A 17,717-nucleotide genomic window follows, 5' to 3' on the forward strand; every position below is an offset into this window, starting at 1 on the left:
CTGCAACTGTACACAAAAGATTGGATTTTTGAAAATTTACCCCATTCTTGTGCATAAGCCGGTGCCCATCTACACAATTCAGCAATTTGGGTTGAGATTCCACATCAGTAACGCCCTCCAAAACTACTTGTTTTCCTGCTTGTTGGAAGCTGATCTTGGAATTCTTAAAGTCAAATAGAATTGGATTGAAAGTACTCCTCCAATCTACCCCCAAAATCATATCAAAACTGTCTAATTCCAATAGTCTGAAATCAAAACTGAAGGAATATTGATTAATTTTCCAAGTGAAAGCAGGACACACACTGCTAGTAGTTACCTTCCTCCCATCAGCTACTGTGACAGCCATTGTAGAGGCATTAACTACAGGAAGCTTCAATTCCTTTGCTACTTTCATGTTCAAGAAACTGTGGGTACTCCCATTGTCAATCAAGATAAGTAACTCCCTGTTTTTATGCTTCCCTACTACTCTTATTGTCTGAACTCCCTGACTACCTTCAATGGCATTGATTGAAATAGTCATCTCATTTTGTGATGCAGGTAATTCCTCCTCATCATTTTCTTCACCATTCAACTGAAAGGCAACATCTCCATCCTCCTCCATTTGAAGAGAAATTAGAGTTTCCTGCTTACAAATATGTCCAGGGAAGTATTTTTCTCCACATTTAAAACAAGGTCTTGGTTGTCTAATGGTGTTTGAATTGGCATTGACACTGATGTTTGGCTTATTAACAAGCTGATTCACAGAAGCTTGGCTGGCTGTTTGAGTGGGTTTTGGTATGGTAATGGGTGCTTTTAGATTTGTTACTGCCTCAAAATTTGATGACTTGGATGCATAAGAAGAATTGCCACTGGTTGGGATTGCTTTGTATGTAGAGAAAGGGCTGTAAGAAGTAGATCTATAACTTGACTGATAAGGTTTGGGGTTGGAATTAGGTTTCTTGCTGCAATTAATAAATTGCTCTTGAAGCTTAGCAATCTCAAAGGCTTGAGCCATTGTAGAGGGTTTGTGCATTCTCACCACAGGCCTTATATCCTCTTTCAATCCTCCAATGAAGATAGAAATGAAATATGCCTCTTCAAGATTAGGCATTACCCTGTCCAACCTAATTCTGGTATCTTCAAACCTATCTTGAAACTCCTCCACACTATTTTCTTGCCTTAACTTCATCATTTCTTCCACTACATCCTCTAGACCCTTTTCACCAAATCTTCACCATTCAACTGAAAGGTAGCATCTCCATCCTCCTCCATTTGAAGAGACATTAAGGTTTTCTGCTTACAAACATGTCCAGAGAAGTATTTTTCTCTACATTTAAAACAAGGTCTTGGTTGTCTAATGGTGTTTGAATTGGCATTGACACTGATGTTTGGCTTATTAACAGGTTGATTAACAGAAGCTTGGCTGGCTGTTTGAGTGGGTTTTGGTATAGTGATGGATGCTTTTAGATTTGTTACTGCCTCAAAATTTGATGACTTGGATGCATAAGAAGAATTGCCACTAGTTGGGATTGCTTTGTATGCAGAGAAAGGGCTGTAAGAAGTAGATCTATAACTTGACTAATAAGGTTTGGGGTTGGAATTAGGTTTCTTGCTGCAATTAATAAATAGCTCTTGAAGCTTAGCAATCTCAAAGGCTTGAGCCATTGTAGAGGGTTTGTGGATTCTCACCACAGGCCTTATATCCTCTTTCAATCCTCCAATGAAGATAGAAATGAAAAATGCCTCTTCAAGATTAGGCATTACCCTGTCCAACCTAATTCTGGCATCTTCAAACCTATCTTGAAACTCCTCTACACTATTGTCTTGCCTTAACTTCATCATTTCTTCCACTACATCCTTAAGACCCTTTTCACCAAATCTTGCACACAAATCCCTTTCAAAATTTTCCCAAGAATGTGTTAGGGTTTGAGAACTCTAACAGAAAAGAATAGAAGAGTAGAGAGAAGAGAGAGAGAGAGAGAGAAGAGAATAGAGAGTATTTATTGTATTTCTTGTAAATTCTGGAATGAATCCAAGAAAGATACAGCTGAGTTATTTATACAACAACTATCTCATAATCATTTGTCTTATCTAGAACAACTCACTTGCCAACAATAGCTCACTTGCCAACTCCTAACAACTCATCCACATTTCCCTCCAATTCCTTACTTACCCAACTTCTAGAATATCTAATCATATTCTCTTATATTTCTTTCTATAGTACGTAACAATACTCCCTCCTTTAGCACTTTCTTGTCCCCAAGAAAGGGAGACTTCAGGAAATTGCCCTTCAATAAAACTTCTATCTTCCCAAGTGGCATCCTCATTAAGCCACTTAATAAGTCTCTACTCGTGTCCTCTTTCAATTATCGAACAACTTTAATCGATCATCTTGCATAATCAAAAGCAACCACCACACCATCCCCAACCTTCCTCTTAAGCATGGATACATGGAAGGTGAATAGTAGGAGGCAAGTCTAATTGATAAGCAACTTCCCCAATCTTAGCAAGAATGCGAATGGCCCATAAAACTTAGCGAAAGTTTAAGGGTTTGTTTTCAAATACACCCAATCCCCAACAACAAATTCCCTCTCGGTTCTCCTCTTGTCATCCTATGTTGGGCCAATTGTAAATTTTCCTTTAAGAGATTATTAAGATGTTGTCTCTCTTGTAACAATCTCGATGAATCAAGAGTAAAATTTTCATGAAACAGAGGTGGAGCATACCCACTTCAAATGGAGTCATCTGAATAGCACTTTGATAAGAGGAATTGTACCACCATGTAACCAAGAGCTCCAATTAGTAGGCCTCAAATGAACCATGCACCTCAAATAATTCTCCACACCGATTAACTCTTTTCCATCGATTGAGGTGATAAACTAAAATTAAGTTTAATTCCCATACTTGAAACAATTCTTGCCAAAATAAGCTAGTAAACACCTTATCTAAACAATAACTTGAGGAGCTCCATGCAACTTAAAAATGTGATCAATGAAAAGTTAAAAAGGATGTGCTAGTGAAATAAAATGGCCAAATTTAGTAAATCAAACAACTACCAAAATAGTGTCTTTCCTTTGACTTGGGCAATCTTTCAATAAAATCCATAGACAAAGCTTGAGTAGGAATTGGTAAAGGTTGTAATAACCTGGATAACATCTAGCACAAGTATCACGGTATGAACGCATGACATCATTAAGCATCAAAAGAAAAATTTCTTTAATTTCAAATAAGTAGCATGAACACCGAATGGCCTCCGTTGAATTATGATAAGATTCCAACAACACTGCCTCAAATTGGTAGTAGTCCCCACATACATTCTATCTTTATAATACAAAATACCATTCTTCACTTGATACGCATCCTTATCCAAAAAGTAAATCGGAGGCTTTCCCATCGTTTTCATAACTAGCAATTAACCTTTGCATCCAAATGGAACCACCGAATACATAGCATAAGAATAAGAATCCACTTCAACACACCTTACGGATAAAGCATCGCCACCTTATTTTCAATGCCCTTTCTATACAAAATTTTGTAATCCAAGCAACTTTGAAATACCCTTCACGCAAATTGTTATGTAACCTTTGCTGAAGATACTTAATGCTTTCATGATCGGTCTTAATAAAGAACGCCCTTGCTCCAAATAATGTCTCCATTTGCAAAAGTAATAGCCAATAATTCTTTTTCATATCGACATAGCACTCCCTAGACCAAATGCCTTAGAATTATAGGCAATTGGATGCCCATTCCCCAATTGCTTGCATACAATAAATGGCTTAGAAAAATTAGGAAGACATCAATCTCCTCAAAGTATCAAATCTTGTTCCAATGAAAAGAATCTTTCTTTAATAATTCAGATAATGCCATAGTGCCTTACAAATTTCCTATAATATCCAAGTGAGGCCTAAAACGACTTGAGTTCTTTAACAGATGAAGGCACAGCCAATCAACCAAAATTATATGCCCCAAGTATTCAATCTCTGCCCAGCCCAAAAACATTTAGCTTTGCAAATAATTGTTGGGCTGTAGTACTTTAAAACTTCCTCCAAATGCAAATGAGACTCCATATCCTTGCTAAACACCAAAATGTCATCAAAAATACTAACACAAACTTTCTCAAAAATGGTTGGAAGATGTGATTCATTAAGGCTTGAAATGTTGAGCATTAGTGAGCCCAAAAGGCATCACTTTGAATTCAAAATGCCCATGGTGTGTTTTAAAGGTCATCTTAGGAATATCCTCGGGCAACATCCTAATTTGGTGATATCTCAAATCTATCTTAGAAAACACTTTAGCCTCATTCAATTCATCCAATAGATCTTCAATAATAGGGATGGGAACTTATCTTTTATTGTTTGATCATTCAACCTTCTATAATCAATGCAAAACCTCCATGTGCCATCTTTTTCTTCACCAAAAGAATGGAGAGGAATATGGGCTAGTCAATTTGAATTATTGAAGACTCTATCATATCACTACAAGTTTTTCTATTTCACCTTTTGATAATAAGGATACCGTAGGGTCTAATATTGATGGGTGAGCATTTGATTGTAAGGAATAGCATGATTGTGACTCCTAAATGGAGGCAACCCCTTAGGCTGCAAAAACACCCTTATACTTTTGAATTAAATCCACCTCTCATTTGGAACATATAAAGAATCTATTGATAGGTGGAATTCACAACACAGAATAAAGGAGTTTGAAAATCCACCCTCCTTGAAATTATCACAATGCCACAAACCGATTGCAAATTTTCCTCACCAATTCCTGCAATTGAATCGTTGGCCATCCTTTGCAATTGTAATACAAGATGTAGCAAAATCAAAAGATTATGATCTTTTAACCAATCAACTCCCAAAATCATGTCAAATCCACCTAACTCCAATATTTTGAAGTCAAACATAAAGTCATTATCTTGCATTTTCCATTTAAATTGTTGACATAGATGGTTACAACCCAATTTTCTTCCATCGAATCGCTTTAAATGGAATCGCACTAAGTCTAATTTAGGTTCTGTGCTATCCTCTTGTCCATAAAACTAGTGGTACTACCACTATCAATGAGGATCACCAATTGCCTATTTTTGTGAATCCCTAACATTCTTATAGTGTCACCCATGACTACCCTCTAAAGCATGAGCAGATAAGGTGGAACCCTCTCCCAATTCTTCTATATACATCCTGCCACTCCTCATTCAACTCCTCATCTTTCCCATCCATACACAAAGCATTCAATGTCTTTGACTTACATTGATGGCGGAAAATACTTTTCACCACATCTAAAACATGGTTTAGGTAAGTTTCTTGTTGGTAGAGTCGATTGGTAGTAGGTTTTGAGGTCTTTGTGGAAATATTAGTGTAGTAGTACTACCTCGATTGTTGCTTGGTAACAAGGGGTTGAGTTTATTTTGAGAATCAAAATTTGGTGGTCTAGGAGGGTATTGATAGGTTTGATAAGGTCCGGAATGAAAGAAGAATTGGAATAAGTTGTCGGACTATTAGTCATGGCTTTGAATTTGGAAGAATTAGTTGCGATCCAGGTTTCTTGGTGTTTTCTAACAATTGTTCTTGCAATCTAGCTATTTCCAGGCTTGGGAAAGAGTGACGAGTTTCATCATCTTTACCATTAACTGATTTCATCTTTTAAACCTCCTATAAATCCCGACAAAAGTAAGATTCCCCAAATTAGGTAATAGTCTCTCCATCCTTATTCTTAAATCCTCAAACTCATCTTGATATTCCCCACTATCCTTCATTGCCTCGGTTTCATAAATTCCTCCACTATATCTTCTAATCCATCCTCCCCAAATCTACTACAAATTTCCTTCTCAAATTCCTCCCAAGAATGTTTCTCTCCTTTTTCCCAATTGTGAAACCAAGCATCACCCTATCAAGCAAGAAAAGACTTGCTAATTGCACTCTTTGATCATGAGGACCCTATACACCTCAAAATACTTAACACATTTTCTCAACCAAGCCCTAGGTTCTTTACCTTCAAAAGTAACTAATTCAATTTTAGGCAATAATGGAGACATACCACCCATATTAGGAATAGGTAATAATCCCTATTATCTGCAGGAATTGATTGGATTATAGGAATGTACCGGTTAGATTGCATTCCCCGCTTCCACCCTCATTTGTTATTCCTTTCCACCACATGAGTGATCATCATTTGTCGCAAGTCCTCCAAAATGGCATTATTGGTTAAAGAAGTCTTGTTTAATTCCTCTTTCATCTCCTTCTTGAAATCAGTTACTTCAAATTTCTCATTTGCTCCTCAACCTTTAAGAAAGAATTACCCCTAGTTTCTTGGATGCAAAGCTCTGATACCAATGTTAGGGTTTGAGAACTCTAACAGAAAAGAATAGAAGAGTAGAGAGAAGAGAGAGAGAGAGAGAGAAGAGAATAGAGAGTAGTTATTGTATTTCTTGTAAATTCTGGAATGAATCCAAGAAAGATACAGTTGAGTTATTTATACAACAACTATCTCATATCAGAATCAGTGAGAGAGAAATGAGAACAACAAGAGAGAGCGTGTGAGAAAACTCACACTTGCCAACTCTAGAATAGCTCACTTTGCCAACTCTGAAGCAGTGGCTCCCTAACAACTCATCCACATTTCCCTCCAATTCCTTACTTACCCAACTTCTAGAATATCTAATCATATTCTCTTATATTTCTTTCTATAGTACGTAACAGAATGGTCCCCATCACTCCTAGTCTAGTTATGATACCATGCATCTGCCCTATCCACCAAAAATAAACTAGCCAACGCCACTGTTTGATCACTAGAAACCCCATACACTTCAAAGTATTTGATACACTTCCTTACCCAAGCCCTGGGTTCCTTCCCCTCAAAAGTAATCAACTTAACTTTGGGCAAAATTTTGGAGATACCTTCTGCTATGTCACCTTCACTGCCATTCAAATTCTGCTTTAGAGCGCCTCCAAGAATGCCCTTTCCACCAAGAGATCCCATGGACTCTTCCCGATTGTTTTCCTTGTTTTTCTCAGCAGAATTGTCTTTCCTCATGGCCCTCAATTCTTCCAGAACCATAGCAATTTGCTGCGACAGTTCCTCATGCTTCTTCCTTGTTTCCTCTTGCAAAACCCTAACTTGATCTTCCAATTCAATGATCCTGGTTGAATCTTGAGAATTTGCTCTTGATCTAGTCATCCTTGCGACAACCAAGAATCAGAAATCCAGCAATACCCACCTCAGAACTGGGCTCTGATACCAAATTATAAAGTTACAACAGCTATCTCTCGAAATTGAGAGAGTTTAGAGAGGAAAGAGAGTTTAGGATGAGAGAAGAAATTAAAATATGGGATGAGAAGAGAAAGAGAAAGAGAAAAGAGATAGAAAAAGAGTTAGAGAGAAGGAAAGCATTCTTTATTGATTTTCTTTAATGAATCTTTAACACTAGTATTTCTCCTTTTATAAGCAGTCATCAGTAACTACTTCTATAACAGAATAACAGTTCTATTATTTTCCCTCCAAAACTACAATCAGTTATTTCCCTCCAATTTCAACTAACAGTCTTCCATTACAATTAATTTCTAGCACCTGTAACATTTCTTCTCTTCCTATAATATGTAACATTCCTTTCACATCAACAAATGCACTCATTATTATATAGGAGATCTCTTGCATTCATACAACCAAACCAATGGAAAATTAGACCATTCAATGAAAAGCAGGAAAGAAAAAGCAAACATATACAAGATATACAAAACCAAATACCTGAAAAAATATCAAATTCTATTTGATAAACTTGGCATAATCACAGAGAACTAGGTAAAGCGTAACATTTAATTCTCCAGAAACCTATTGGAATGCACACAATGCATCACTTCCACACAAATACTTATTGCCATGGCATATAGGAATAAGAAATCTAAAAACTAATAAGGGTTTAGATAGTAATAAATGGAGTATGAAAGGGGTGGAATATTAACATGGGTTAAAATGTGGGTCGGCTTCTAAATTTCCTCGCTAGATGGATATGAGATAATCCCAAACTACTGACCACCTCCTACTGTTACTTTCTTCTCTTCCAATTTTAGTTCAAAATGTTTCAATTCCTCTTGCTTCAGTCAGATATCCTCACCTCAACTCCAAGAACATCCTTCACCAACTCATATGTCACAAATGCAATTGCTATGGATGGGACCACCTAAAAAATCCGAAAAGAATGTTATAACATTTCCACACTTGACAATCTCTTTTACTAAAAATGGGGAAGAGAAATCTCTTAGCTAACTATAAGTTTACCATAATATGGCAAGTAAAATCAATCTAGTCTAAGATAGCACACTGACCTTCACTGAATTGGGGACCAAACCTTTATACAGTGCTCCAAACCCCTCATGCCGAACTGTTTTCCTGAATGCATCAACCATACCAGTGTATTCAAGAGACGCCTTACTCTTCCCATCACCAGTGACAACAGAAGCAGCATCCTTCCAGCCCACCATTTGCATTCTTCGCCGGATAACATCAAGAGGGTAAGCAACTGTCTGGCCAACAGTTCCAGCAGCTGCTCCACATGCAAGCCTTGTTGTCACTCCCAACTCATTGTCTTGAACTAGTCCAAAAGGTTTGGATTTGAGTAACCAATCTTTCAGGGATTCATACACAGCAAAGTTTAGCCCCACATATGGTATCTACAAGCATCATAACAGATTTAGCCATTTCAGTAAAGATTGAATACTGCATGAAAAAAAAAAATAAATAAAACTAAACTAAACTTGATTAATAAGTATGACCTAACAGAGGAACCATAAACTTCAGTTCTGATCCCACAAAAACTGGAACCTAAAGCTAAAACCGAAGTCTATTGCATCAAATGTTGAATTTCACCATGCATGCCCACAGTAAATGATAAATGATAGCATATAGAAATCCAGTTGATTTACTTACCACTCCTATGACAGAAGGCAGCCATCCTTTGTATAAAGCCCGAGGACCTTCTTCCTTGAGGACTGTTGAAAGAGCATGAAAGATTCCTTTGTACTGGCGAGGAGACTTTTCTGTCTGCAAGTAAAATAAAATTGTATGAATAAATTTAGGCTATCATATAGCATTATGCAAAGGAGTTCCCCACACCCACAGAGTATTTCCCAAAGATATATCCTCAAACAATACCTGGACAGTTAGCCGACCCCGAACCATGTCCATTGGGTAAGTTGCTGACATGGCAATAATTCCAGCACATGCACCAGCTCCAAGACGTAAAAGAGGAGTAAGCTGAGCATCATCTGTAAGAGAGCATGGCTACATAAATAAATAAATAACTTAAAAAGTCTTATCATGATGACATGATCATTATCATCATACAAGCATATAAAATCAACATATAGCGATTTACACTAACCTAATGGATCCTCATTGCTAATCAGTTGTGTAGCCAAACGACATACATTAATACAGAGTTGTACTTATTAACATCAAATGATTCTACATAAAAAAAAAAAAAAAAGGCAAGAACAAGGAATTACACGCTAAGATAATTTACCAAAGTTCAATATGATTCATCAGAAGATCATGTGACCATTCACGTCCATACACATAAAAAAGGTACATGAGATCGTACAACCCTCATCAACATCACAGTCCCATGTAATTTTGCTTGTCATGACATTAAATAATATGCCAAAAAAAAAAAATAATAAGTTATGCACATTTTAAAAAAATGCACACAACTGACCTAAAAGGAAAATAAGAAAGGAAGTTTGATGCATGTACCTCAGATAGAAAATCAGGACAAAAACTTAAATGGAAGTCACATGTAAATAATCATCTGATTGGAAATACTGAATGAATTCTATCTCATGCAAATTGGAATGTTCACAAGTAACTAAGCAAGGGAATATAGGAATGGTCATACCATTTCCAGTTTGCTGCCTGTAAATAAATAGTATGCCTCTGTCCACAAAAAGTGAGTAAAAGGGAAGAAAAAGTTAATTTGGTGGAATAAGACCACAGATTGAAGAGAATAGGGAAATAGAAACCCATATGATATTTTTCATTTAAATATGTGGATCAAAAAATGCAATGTAAATGAACACTTAGAAGTTGAAAAACTATTAAAACTGCATAGAAGGAAGCAACAACTCATACTTGGATGCTTCCTCATAACTAAAGAACTTGACTGCTGAATTTGGAATAATGCGAGCACAATTAGTGCCATTGCCTTTAAACATTCCTCTGAAACCTTCAGTTTTCCATATGTATTTCAAGCCCTGAATTGTACCATTGTATTTTATACTGTGTGGATTTTGAACCTGTATAATGCAAAAGCAAAACCTATTACTCTGACTAAAAAGCATGGGGAACATCATAATGTAACATTAAACACATTCTCCCCAATGCCATTGTAATTTTGCCTAATATTCTCTCTCTCTCTCTCTATGCAAAGGTCAAGGTTATTGGAAATACTTAAATTCAGCATAAATAACTCACTATAACAGAAGCTGAAGGTAATGTAATAGCTCACTGTATTTAAATAAAACTAAATGGAAAAACTGTAACAACAAACAACCTGGAGCAGAATTTTTAATCTTTCCAAGGGAGCAACAGCAGTACGTGACCTGAAATGTATAGTTAATGTCATGCATTTAGAATAAAGAAATATTGCAGACAGTGAAATTCAGAGGCTAAAGCAGATTAAGCATTTGCACATTTAATACTGAGGCAGTACTAACTTCTTGATTCTGAATTCCTACTTTAACCTTCTACCAAATAACCATGCATGTGCACAATAACCTAGTAGTAGTACAACAGAATACAAAGGAGGGAAATGAATGCCTGTACAAAAACTCCATTTCATTAAACATAACTTTGTTCAAGAAATCTGGAATTTGCAGTTAACTGCAAAGTACTTTTCCCATGATAGACACCCATAAAAGAAAAAAAAGGAAAAGAAAGAGAGAAACAAAGGAAGGTAATGATAAAAGTGAAGGAAAAATTAAAAAAAAAAAATTAACGCCAAAATTAGAAGGTCTCTCATATATTCAAAATTCTCCAAAAAGCATAGTCCATCATTAATTAGCTAAAGTTTCAGCTAATTCCTTTATGGTCTGCTCCAGCAAACATTGATAGGTGATATCTCAATTCAGAAGGGGGAAAAAAATCTTGCTGGTACCGCCAAGAGGTTCTCCCCAAAATCCACTTCAACCCAAATTTAATTAATATTGAACCAATATAATCCAAATTATTTTTAAAACTACATTGACATAAAGCTATAGTTTTTAACTTAACTGCAAAATTATGGCAAGAGTAGATATCAGTGAATAACCAAACAACAAGAAGGAACAAAAATAACAAAGAAGGCATCAAAATAAAAATAAAAATTAAAAAAAAAAGCTCTAAAAGCGAAGAATCAGATTGATCAACCAGAGAGAAAGCAAGAAAACAGAACTTACACCCCTCCAGCGACTCCACCGGCAATTAGGGACTTGCAGATACTGACAAGGGCGTGGCTTGGCGCCTTAACTCCTTCTCTCGCTAGCTTCGCCTCCTCAGCCAGATTCACGATCTTCGAGACTGCAATCTCCCCTGTCTTCACGTCCTCTGATGCCATCGCCGGAACTCTATGTCAAACTTCCGGCGTTGACTGCTCCTATTACGGCCGTTTTTATACGCTGGAAATGAGAGTTCGCATTTGTTTGTGAGAGAGAGAGATAGAGAGATGGACGCGTCGGCCGGAGAGAGAGAAAATGACTTGTAAACTTTAAAATTAGGTTATTATGGATAACCCGCAGGCGACTATAAGGTGTTTTATCGTTACGAGTACGAGGTGCCATTGGTCAGGCCGCGGCGTTTTATGGCCGAAGGAAACGGTTACAGTTGCGCTGCGTTTTGGATGGCAGTTAGGGCTACTAATCATTTCTTGTCTTTTTTTTTTTTTTTTTTCTGCTTATCATTTTTATAAATTAATTAAGTTGAATGCACAAATTATATTTTCTTTCTAATGCTCATTTGTTTTATGTTACATTTTTTAGTATTTAAAATATTTAAAAAAGTTAGTTAACGATAACTATTTTTTTAATAAAAAATAAGTTATTTAAAAAAAATAACTTTTTTAAAAGAAAAGTTATTTTTATTTTTTTAATTTTAATAATTTTATTAAAATATAAAAATACTTATATATATATATATATAAACATATATCTTTAATTTAACATTATAATTAAAAAATAAAAAATAATTTTATGATAAATATTTTGTATATATAAATTATTTTTGATAAAATAAATAGAGCATAAGTAAAATATATAGATTTAAAATATTATTTATTTACTTAATAAAGTAGTTAATCTAATTAGATAAAATATTTAATAATCTTATATAGATAGGTTTATTTTATTTTTTATTTATTTTAAATTATATATCATTCTTTTTTAAAATAATAATTTATTCATTAGATGCATCTAATATAAGTTTGAATTCACATAAGAATGAATTTAATAATTATTAGATTAAATATTTATATTAAAATATGTATAAAATTAATTAAAGTATAAATTTAGAGTATATAAATCTATATGTAAATATTTAATTTAAGAATTGATGAGCTCATTCGCATATGAACTAGAACTTTTTACAATCGCACTCTTATTTATTTATTAGTAACTTTATAATATGTTTCTATTTAATATGTATTGAAAAAATAAATTTATTAATTTTATAAATAATTTAATAATTTTTAATGAAATAATATGTATAGGGAGTATATTATTTATTACTTTGATTTTATTAGTTACATATTTTTTAATATATTTAAAATAAATAAATTTATTTTTATGGAAGGAAAAAAATAGAAGAAATTAGGATCGATTGTAATGAGTTTAGGATAAGCTCTTTACTTTTTATCTGTAGCGTCAATATCCCAATAGAGACTTTAGAAAAATGGGATTGCCAAATGTCCAATGAAGGGAACATCTTTCCTGAAAGCAACAGTTATTTGAGATCCCTTCTCAAGAATGCAATTCTCTGCAGCCGCACAATATTTGTCTTCCTCTTTCTTGATAAAGGCCTTTTGTAATATAAAAAATTTCTACCAAAAAAGGTTAGTGGTGAAGAATTGAAGATGAAAATTTTTATTTTTTTATTAATTAAAATTTAATTTCTCTAAACAGTATTTTGAAATTATTTATTTTGAATATATTAAAATATATCAAAATTATTTTTATTAATTTTTCAGAGAAATCACATAAAAAAAAAATTTTGTTGCTTCTTGTAGATATGTTATATCTTATATGTCCACTATTCACTTCCAAATAATATAGTTAGTATGATTATAGTCTTATAAAATTTACCTTTCGCTATATTAAGATTTTTTCGATCACATAATATACCTATCGTACTCCTCCATTTCATTCATTTAAATTGTTGATTTATAATGGGATTAATACGAGTAGTAAAAGGCTTTATATCTTTTAAGCAAAGTCGAGTGTTTGATCCTTATAAATGAAAAAAAATTTTCGTTGGGAGTACTTTACCTCCGTAATGTGCCTCCTTGACATGAGCAGGCGTAACTTAGTGGACTAGATATCTATGATTTACTTAAAAATATATATATATCCTGATTTGACAATTTTAGGCATAAATTCTAAACCCCATAGCCAAAAAAGGAGAGCTTTGCTTCTTGTGTAGCAGGGTGGTTGTAAGTAAGGAATGTGGAATCTGTTGTTTTCTCTGAATTGTAGGATTATTCTCTGAATGGATACTTTGCCTAGCTAATAGCAATGTGTTGATTTGGATTTGAATAAATTCTCCACCTTACAACTTATCAATAGGTAGCAAGTTGATTGGGACCATACTATCCAATTTCTTTTTCAAGGATTTGTCATGGTTCATAAACATGCATTTTTTTTTCTACCCTTTTTTCCTTGTTTCTTCTTGGATTGAAGGATTCCTCATATATAATATCATCCATAAAGTGGGTTAAAAGATCTATCTCTGCTTTTCCTTTTGGCAAAAATTTAAAAAAGAATATACATTTATTATACCTAATTAAATAGAGCAATAAAATGTAAATTAAAATTTTATTTATATTTAATATTAATTATTTTGTTTTATAGTTTTCTCACATACAATATACATGATTCTATATGATTTATTAACACATAAATATTTAGTTAATGTATTTTTTACTATTAAATAAATAAAAATAAAGAATGAAAATAATTACTAATAATGATTAAATACAATTAAAATTATAAATAATAAATATTGTAGAAAAATTATAAATTAATTAGGTTTTAAATTTCGTATAGATTATATATATATATAGGAACTTTATATTTATTAATAAAAAATTAATGTGTAATTATGTGTTTTATTATTTAATTGTCTTCTCTTATAAATAATAAATTTTATTATTTTTGTCGATTTATAATTTTTTACTTATATTTTTATATAGAATTGTAATTTATAAAGCACATATATTTTGTAATTTTTTAATTCATGATGACTTTATAACAATAATAATAATAATAATAATAATAATAATAATAACATCCATCAATAATAATAATTTCATATTAATTTTTAAATTCTATCTATTTTCCTTATTAATAATTAAGAAGTCTTTTTTCTAAAAAAAAAAATTAAGAAGTCTTTAATTTTTAGTTTTTTTTTTAAATCTAATTATGAGAAATAAAAATCTAATTATAAAAGAGATTTATCTGTATTTAAAGACTAACTAATAATTTAATATTGTGTCTTTGTATGTCATTAATTTAACCTATATTAAATAATATAGATTTAATATTTAGATCTAAATTTAAATAATAATTTTTCAAACATAAAAATTTATAATGGTTAATTTGAGTGTTAAAAATATTCAGACTTTCTTATATATAAATAATATCAATTGAAATTGAGTTTAATTCTTATATGAAAGCTATCAATTCTTCAATTTTCTTATTTTTGTTTAATTTCCATTTTACATATTTCATAATTTTGATATTGTTGCCCTTTATTTCAATCAAAATGCAATTAACAAAAATAATATGATTTAATCAAATTTACTGCTTAATAACATGTTAAACTAAGTTTGTTTAAAAAAAATATTAAATGTGTGAAGATAAGTTTTATTTTTTAAAACAAGTTTCACTTAATTTAAAGTATAAGCATCAAAATATTCAATTTAGATAAATAGACATAAATTACAATTCTAATTAGATAGAAACTTATAAGTATTTTTACTTTACTTTTCATGTAAGGACAGAATTATAGTTAAAAAAACAACTTATATTTTTTTCCTCTTATTATTTTAATGATGAATAATATGTATTTTTCAATTAATTATATTTTTATGGATAGATCAATATTTCAATAACATTAAAATTTGTAATATTGTAAATAATATAAAGGATTAAGGGTAATATTTTCAATTTTAATGTTCCCTTCCTTTCCATCCACACACACGTAAACACACATATATAAAGAAGGGAGAACATTGAGATTTTCAAAAATATTCATAGTAATTAGTATTATAACAATGAAGGATTAAATTTAATTGGTTATGTAATTTAAAATTAATTATAATAATAAATAACTAAATTTAATTGACCAATGAAAACTAAATTTAATTTTAAAATGATAGGATTCTTTTTATATTATTTATGATATTAAAAAATTAACAAAATTTAATTAAACTATAAAATAGTTGAAAAAAAAAAAGAAAAAACTTCACTTTCTACTAAAATTCTATTTTATTTGAGAATATATATATATATATATATATATATATATATATATATATATATATATATTAAATAAAATAAAAATATTATTGAATTAAAAGAAAAAGAAATAATAATAATAATAGTTTTATTTAAGAAGAATTATATATAATTGATATTTTTTAATTTATTATATAGGAATAACTTTTTCACAAATAATAATTTTATTTTTATAGATTTAGTGATGAAAATTCGTTGCTAATTTACTTTAGCGATAGCATATGTCACGACCTAATTTTACGAGTTAGACCGACACCAAAACTTGAGTAAGCATAAAACCCCTGAAGTCCGTAGTAAGTCTTACTACTCCTAAACCCATAACCAGACCCAAAAATTCAAGGACCAATATGCAAACAAAATAAAATAAAATATTATAAATTAATTTGGATTAACTCAACCCGATAATTACCAGAAATCCACTACTAAGGAAGTCGAGTTCAACTCTGATACACAACATGTATAAACCATTTAATATAATTAATTTTCCTTTTATATATATATATATATAAACTAGTGTCACAGCGGAGTTATAATTGTTAAATAAATAGATAAATAAATAAACAAAATAAAAACTACTAATTAAGAAACACCATAACTTGTAAAGAAAAATGTAGGTTATACCCGAAAAAATAAACTTGCACCTTCTGCAACCTGAAAAAAAAAATTTGAACATGAATGAGCGTTCAACTCAGAGAGTTTAGATATTGATTGTAGATACAATTTCTATAACCACCTAAAAATAGTACAATTCTACCATGTAATGTACATCCAACACTTATACAAACAACTCACCCAATATTTGTACGAGAAGATAATTTAGAGCTACTCACATACTTAGTGTATCACATCAATACATTAATATGAGAGCTAATCTCTTATACACCTCTATCAATCCAAACCTCGCCAGCATGTTCAATTCAAGCCAAACTTTCATTTAAATTCAAGTGCGGGGGCCAGCGAGATCAAATCAAAGCCGTGCCTCACCCTAACTTTCCATATCCATAAGGATCGGATTCCAACAAAACTAGCTCAAGCTGTGACTATTCGTCCAAACTATATCCATCACATATGTATACACACACACACACACAATACATACAGAGTTTCAAATTATCCTCAGGGCGGTAATCACAAACAATGATCAATAAATAAATATGCAGCAATAGGAATACCCCTAATATATTTTAACTAATTATATGCATAATAAGTAAATATTTATAAAATGCATGAGCATGTCAGATATATAAATAATATTTAAATCATAAAAATAATCAATATCTAACTTGCATACTAGTCGACTTGACTACAACTGGTCTAGCTAGGATATTGAAATTTATTAAAAATAATCAATATTACAAAAATAGTATTGAATTTAATTTTTTATTATATTTATTATTATTATTATTATTAATTTATATGTATATAATAAATTTATTAAATAATATAATATCAACTTTAAAAACTAAATGTTTGGAATTCTAATGATATTAATTTAAATATTCAATTAATAGTAATAGATTGATAATACAATATTAAAATAATTAAAAATTAAAACATTTCAGCTAATATAATTAAATATTCAAATTTATAAAATGCTAATTATTATTTTATCAATCATGAAGTTATTACATAAATACTTGATAAAATAATATCTATTTAATATAAATAACTCAATTCCAATATCACCAAAATTAATATAATAACACTAATATGTTTAAATAAATTCTTGAAAATGTTTATAAATAAATCAATAACATCAATTTAAATTTCCAAATATATAAGAATTAATTTTATTAGAATAGCATATAATTAAAATATTTTATATATAAAAAAATTCAGGTTTCTACATTCTTCACCCCTTAAGAAAATTCGTCCCCAAATTTGAAACAAATAAGAGATAAGGAAAAGAAGGTGATAGAGCAAGTGCAAAGTACTTGTTCCTCAAACTCTTCTTAGGTGGTTGAAAGCACTTATTACTACTTG

At 31.5% G+C, this 17,717-nt stretch overlaps 1 protein-coding gene across 1 annotated transcript; it reads right to left on the reverse strand.

Annotated features, from left to right (window-relative positions):
- Positions 1–7,719: 7,719 nt before the first annotated feature.
- LOC110671548 (mitochondrial adenine nucleotide transporter ADNT1) lies at positions 7,720–11,771 on the reverse strand. Its single transcript, XM_021834031.2, has 8 exons — positions 11,406–11,771; positions 10,523–10,571; positions 10,102–10,265; positions 9,869–9,906; positions 9,127–9,239; positions 8,902–9,015; positions 8,301–8,645; positions 7,720–8,155 (listed from the first exon to the last, which is right to left on the reverse strand). The coding sequence occupies exons 1-8, from the start codon at positions 11,561–11,563 to the stop codon at positions 8,072–8,074; spliced, it is 1,065 nt and encodes a 354-aa protein (XP_021689723.2). The 5' UTR covers positions 11,564–11,771; the 3' UTR covers positions 7,720–8,071.
- Between the last annotated feature and the right edge of the window lie 5,946 nt (positions 11,772–17,717).

This window comes from Hevea brasiliensis, chromosome 9 (genome assembly GCF_030052815.1).
Source record: "Hevea brasiliensis isolate MT/VB/25A 57/8 chromosome 9, ASM3005281v1, whole genome shotgun sequence".
NCBI classification, from domain to species: domain Eukaryota; kingdom Viridiplantae; phylum Streptophyta; class Magnoliopsida; order Malpighiales; family Euphorbiaceae; genus Hevea; species Hevea brasiliensis.

What these genes read in the sequence shown, in the direction of transcription:
- LOC110671548 (XM_021834031.2), bottom strand. Translation starts at nt 11,563, where the DNA reads ATGGCATCAGAGGACGTGAAGACAGGGGAGATTGCAGTCTCGAAGATC. An exon ending in GATTAAAAATTCTGCTCCAG is followed by an intron (nt 10,266 to 10,522) that starts GTTGTTTGTTGT and finishes TGCATTATACAG; the next exon opens with GTTCAAAATCCACACAGTAT. An exon ending in GGGGTCGGCTAACTGTCCAG is followed by an intron (nt 9,016 to 9,126) that starts GTATTGTTTGAG and finishes TTTTACTTGCAG; the next exon opens with ACAGAAAAGTCTCCTCGCCA.